General features: G+C 50.6%; 1 protein-coding gene across 2 annotated transcripts in view; it reads left to right on the top strand.

Moving 5' to 3' along the window:
* The first annotated feature begins 519 nt into the window (after positions 1-519).
* Lrp12 (LDL receptor related protein 12) overlaps positions 520-6119 on the top strand; it is an 84104-nt gene continuing 78504 nt past the window's right edge. For both annotated transcript variants that reach the window (XM_036208377.1, XM_036208376.1), the window contains exon 1: positions 520-1020. In XM_036208377.1, coding sequence (XP_036064270.1) covers positions 531-1020 — 490 coding nt within the window. In that variant the 5' untranslated portion in view covers positions 520-530. The remainder of the gene's footprint in view (positions 1021-6119) is intronic.

Genomic DNA, 6119 nt, shown 5'->3' with positions numbered 1-6119 from the left:
CCAGAGTAGAAGTGCAGGACCCTGCAGCCGGGCAGGGTGTATCCCCCAGAGCTTCTAGCACAGGATCCGGCTGTCCACGCGGACCCGTGACCCCCACCCCGCTGCGGTCCCTGGGCAGATTCCAGGGGAAGCTTGAGGGGTCGGGATCACGGTAAGGAACTTCCAAGTTCACAGCCTCCGACCACCCACTCTCCCTTCACGGGTGGCCACCATCAGCCTCGAGGATCTCCCGGGTGGGCCCCAACGCCAAGGTCTGAAACCGCGGAGCTGCATCAGAGCACCCACCCTACCCCACTCCCCGACCCCCGCAACCCGGGCTCCGGAGCCGGGGTCGGGCTCGGGCTCGGGGGTGGGACTCCAGCGGCCGGAGTTCGTGCGCTCGCCCATCGATTGGCACTGCCTCGCGGCTCGGGCTCCAGGCGCGCGGGGTGGGGGGAGGCGGGGGTGGGATCGGCGCGAGCTCGGCCGAGTCCGGCGGAGCGCGGGGCGGGAACCAAGGCAGGCGGGCCAGGGGATTGCCGAGCGCACGGATGAGCGCGGGGGCCGGCTCGCGCTCCGTCTGGCGGGTGGCGGGTGGCGGCGCCGGTGGCTCGTGCGGCGCGAGGCCCGAGCCGCGCGCCCAGCCAGCCCTCCCGTGTCCAGAGCCGCGCGCCCGCGCTCGGCGCGCGCGCTCAGGGCACCCCCCGCCGCCGCCCCCGCCTCCCCGGGAAGGCCGGCCCGCTTTGGGGACTCGCTGGCTGAGGCGGGGCGGGCGGGGAGGGAGGGAAGGAGGGAGCGAGCGAGCGAGCGAGCGAGCGCGCGCGGACGGCCCCGCCCCTCCCCCTCCGCCGCGGCGGAGCGCGCAGGGAGCAGCCAGGGGCTCGGCGGCGGCGGCGGCGGCGGCGTCTGGCCCCAGCTCCTCCTCCTCCTCCATCGCCTCGCTCCCTCCATCTGCCGTGGGTATGGCCCGTCGCTGGAGCACAAAAGAGTCTCCGCGGCGGGGGTCGGCGTGGCTCTTGCTTTTCCTCGCTGGGGTGTACGGTAAGTGTCCGCCTCCCCCGCGCCCCGCTGACCGAACAAAGCTGGGGCGACCCCGGGGTGGGGGGTGGGGGGCAGCAGGCCTCCAGGACGGTTTGCCCGGGCGACCCGAGCGTGGAGACCCCGGCCGCGGCGGGACAAAGACCCACGCGGGGTGTGCGGGGAGGGTTGTCTGCCCTCGCGGACGCTCGGGGCCGCTCGCCGCCGCCGACCCCTCGGGCAAGGGAGGCGGGCCGGTCCGGGTCGGGGGTCCCTGCAGAGCGACGGCGCGCGGGCGCACTTCCCCGCCCGGCGCCAGGGCCCCGGCCGCTCTCCTCTGGCGCCCGCCGGCCGCCGGGTGTGCACAGTCCTCTCTCGCACAAAGATGTGACCGTGAGACTGCGACGGGGAGGTCGCCTCCGGGACCGTCCTGCCGCCACCCCCCGAGATCCTTCCCGAGGCAGGAAGTTCTCTGCTCGGTGAAATTGCCGTCGCGCCCATCCCGCTTGGTCCTCACTCCCTGGAAAAGAACCTCGCTTGCTTTCTTCCCACCCCTCCACCTCGGCGCCCCGGGCTCTGTGGGTCCCGGGCATGTAAGATCTTGTTTTCACGGTAGCTGCACGCCGGAGAAGGCCAGAAAAGAGTTTCCAGCCCCACCTCAGTCTTCCCCTCTTGGGGCGTACGAGTCTGCCCTGACTCCCGGTTCACTTCTCATTTCATCCATGCCCTCTGCAACTGTTATCACTGTTGCCTAATCCAGTCGGTGAACTGGTTAGGGATACTTCTTTAAGGATAACAGAAGGCTGGTGGTATGTCGGGACTGTGCTTTGTATGAACTAGAGATAAGAGAAATTAGGGGGAATGTTCATCACTTGAGACCCGAGCTCACCATTCTTAGTTCTCATTAGTTAACTCCTTCAATGGGTATTGCAGAGAACACGGTTAATAATTTAGAGTATTGCTTTGATTTCTCCAGGAAAAAAAAAAACAGTTTGAAGCTATCATTTTTTGATAAATTTTACTTATAAAAAGTCCAGGTCATTTGCCACAGATACTGACGCAAGTAGTATAATGGTGGTGGTTTCTGTCAACATATAATTCCCCCAGCATATGGTAGCGTCTCTTTTGAAGGCATCTGTCTGTGGAATTGAATGTGATGGTAACTTTTCAAAGCCTGATAATTCATATTACATGAAAAATATAATGGACTTAAATTGCCATTTACTGGCAGCCAAGAAATAGTAGTCTTTTCGGTATAACTCAGGATGTGTTGCTCCCTTACCTGAGTGGTGTATCATTTTGTTCTGGGCAGGAGGATGGGTTCCTCCACATCTGATATAGTAACTGTCAGTGATGTGTTTGTGTGGGACCAGAAAACCCAGTGTATGACTTTTGATTGTTAGCTCCATCCCTGCCTGGCTGATGACTTGTGGGTTTGGGTCTACACCAACAATCAATAAGCTATTATGTTGTTTCTTCTAACCTGGAGGTGAGTATAGTCCTGCTCTAGGTTTGGTATAATGGCCCCGGAGAAAGGAAAGTGAGCGGAATCTTTAATCTAGGGTGATTAGGAATGTCCAGTTGTGTATGTCCTGCACTGTAATCAGAATAGAATTTACGTGATGTCTGATCAGACTAGGTAAGTAAGTGAAGGCTTCAATAAAACCCTTACCATTAGTATTTGAACTAAAAATCTTTTGCCTTTAGAGGCTGTAAAGCAGTATTGGCCTTGGTGTACTCTTTTAGACCAATACACAAAGTGGCCTCTGGTAGTAGGTACTTTACAAAGGGTTATCTTTGGGGTGTTTGTCTTCAGTGGGGGAATTGAAGGCAGAGACCAAAACCCCTTTCAACAGCATCATGGGATCATATTTATAAAACTAGCCGGTGATTAAGGTCGATGTTTCCAGCCCCTCGGGTTTCAAACGACAAGAAAATAGGAGGCAGTGAGATGGGCAAAACATTGAACTATATTGGCAGAGCTAAAAGGGACCCTTCACTCTGGAGCGAGGGGCATTCTTTTTACACACAACTGAGTGTGTGTGTGTGTATGTTTCTGCTTCTTCACCCAGATTTGGGTTTCTATTAATGGAAAAAAAACCTGTAGTGACAGGTAAAGTACATACTCACCTTGGGATAGTGGACTTTGGGTAGGTGGACTGTATAAGAGTTGTGATGTATAGTAGATGTACTCTGAGAGAACCATTTGAATGTTTAAAAAAGTATTTGGGAAACTGTCTCGTAAATTCCATCCCTAGAACCCATGTGAAAAGTTGGGCAGGGGGTCATGCACATGGGAAGGCAGAGACAGCTGATGAATTCCCTGGGACTCATTAGCTAGCCAGCCAGCCTAGCCTAGATAAGCTCCAGACCAGGGAGAGAGCTGGGGTTGGCCTCTGACCTCTGACCTCCACATACAAATGATTGAGATAGCTCAGTGGGTTAAGGTGTTTGCTATAGTAAAGCCTGGTGACTGGAATCCAGTCCCTGGAACCCACACAAGGTGGAAGGAGAGAACCAGCTTCTCAAAGCTGTCCTCTGGCCTCCACACCAGTGCATGTACACACACACACACACACACACACACACACACTTACATAAGTAGAGGAATGAATAAATAAAATTAGTTCGTTAAAAACAAGTGAATATTCTGAATAACTTGATGTTGACCAGGTAAGGAAGGCTTTTGAGCCTACATTTAGGGAATTCCAACGCTGTTTTGTTTATGTGTTTGTTTGGTGGGTTTTTTTTTTTTTCCAGTTATTCTTGGCTATTAACCAAAATACTAACCTTTAAAACACTTCGTATCACTTTAAAAATCCTTACTTGGTGTTTATATTCTTTACATGACCTTTTATTTATTTATTTATTTACTGTAGCTGGAGACTTTCTCTCCAGCCCCCGCCAAGCCCTGGCAGTCCGACAGCCCACTTATGAAATAAACACACAGACATTTATATTATTTAAACTGTTTGGCCATTAGCTCAGGCCTGCCATTGTCTAGCTCTTACTCTTATATTCAGCCCATTTCTGTTAATCTACACTTTGCCTCGTGGCTTACCGGTACCTTCCATCTCCCTTGTCCTGGCGGCCGCTGCAGTGTCCCCTCCTGCCTTCCTCTTCTCCCATTTATTTTTGGTGAACTATGAAATATGACTATTGTAGCTGCAGGTTCTCTTTCTAGAGGCCAAGGAAGGTCTTGTTTTGCCTTTAAATTGTGTAAACATATACAATGAATGTAGAAGTCCAATAACCTACAGTTAGTGTTTTCTGAGGTAGTTGTCCTAGGAGCCCTAATTACCCTCCAGCTGTTCTCCTGTCTGACTAGGTTTGACTATGCAGGAGAAAGTGAAGGTCGACAGCTGCTCTCTTTAGAAGTTTGAAGGAGTAAGAACTTTATGGAACACCAGAGCTTAGCTGGGTTTACCCTGGGCCCACTGGCAGGGCAGCCCTGCTCAGCTTCTCTTCTCGGGATGCCTGCCTTGCCACACTGGAAGTTCTGACAGTCTCTCTCTTCCAGTCATTAGATCTTAGTCTTGCTTATTTCCCAAACCGGTTTGGCTGCAGTAACAGCATCCACCACTGCTCTCTCCTTTCCCGTCTGTCTCCTAGACCGGTGTGTGCTGACTGCCACTCAGATCGACCCCTGAGTCCATTTTACACTGCTTTCTTGGATCTGGGAAAAGACAGTTCTTAGGTGATGCCCATCGGTTGTCCGTTATTCCTCCCTCTTTCCTACCTCCCCTGTTTGCTGATCTGGACTCTTCTCTGGACGCGCTGTTTCATTGGATGAGCACTGCTACCCTAGATAAAGCCTTAGCATGTAATTTAGAACATTTGCTTTGCTTGTCTGTGGTTTTCTAAATTGCCTTGAAAGGTTGCAGGTGATCAGCTTTTGTTAACTTCCTGCTAAAGCATTCAGTGGCAGTAAAAACGCATCCTGACTGACCTGTGTGACATTCATATTTGAACTGTCAGCTAATGATAATGGCCAAGAGTCTTCATTGTGACCTGCTGTTCTAGCTGTTGTGGGAGCATATACTGTTCTTCTCCCTCATTATTTTATATTTAGTGGATGAACCTTTTCCCATGGAACACTCAGCAGCACTGCTTTCCAGTTAAGGAGAGACTGGAAGCTCCACCTTTAGAAAAGAGAAATACCAGAACAGAAGGGAGAGTAAGCTGATACCAGTGACTTGGGAGAAAGTCAAGCTTGATCACATAAAATATGTTGAATAAAATGGAGTTGATTGCTTAACATAAACCCTTGCTGGAGTTCAGAATGCACATGATGTCTATGTCCTAGGGGGACTGTCCACATGGGCACCGCATTCCACACAATTCTGGGTGGATGTACGGAATGACAGTGTTTAGAGGAATAGCTGTCCACATTCCAGGGAGAGCTTGGGAGAGCTTGGAATGATGTGTAGTGAATGATCTAGAAGGTTCCAAGAAAGTATCATCTCTGCTGAAGAAAATCTAAGAGGGACAGTAAGCTGAAAAGCGAGCTGCAGTTAGAAGAAGGTGTTTTAAACTTTAAATGTTTTAAAGCCAGGGTCTCACTCTAGCCCAGGCTGGCCTCAAACTCACAGCAACCCTCCTGCTCCACACTCCTCGCTGCTGAGTACAAATGGAGCCCCCAGGCCTGGGCTGAGACTTCTTTCTTTCTTTTCTTTTCTTTTCTTTCTTTCTTTTTTTTTTTTTTTTTGAGAATAGAAAATTTAAGAGTTATGGAGAAGTAAAGGGAATTTCTGTTTCTGGTCTCAGGTATTTTGTTGTTACTTAGTTGGTGGTTTTTCTTAATATATTGTCAGCAATATTAACTACAGATTGAAAGTTAAACAGGAGATGGGTACAGATGAGATCTGTGTACATTTAAGCAAATATAAAATGCTTTGACTTTGAAATTGTAAAATGAGCATTAGTATGTTCTTGCTGCAAGTCTTTATAAGTAAATGAAGGTTGTTCTGCATTTAAGACTTGAACTAGAATTGATCTCTGTGAAGTCTAAGGTTCCTTCTCTTTTCTCCTCTGCTCGGTCCTACTTCCTCCTCCATTTTAAAGAGCATTTGATAGATGTGCACTACTATCATTCATATATATATATATATATATATATATAT

The sequence above is a fragment of the Onychomys torridus genome, chromosome 16 (genome assembly GCF_903995425.1).
Source record: "Onychomys torridus chromosome 16, mOncTor1.1, whole genome shotgun sequence".
In the NCBI taxonomy this organism is placed as follows: domain Eukaryota; kingdom Metazoa; phylum Chordata; class Mammalia; order Rodentia; family Cricetidae; genus Onychomys; species Onychomys torridus.
This window is presented reverse-complemented; position numbering and strand designations above follow the sequence as displayed.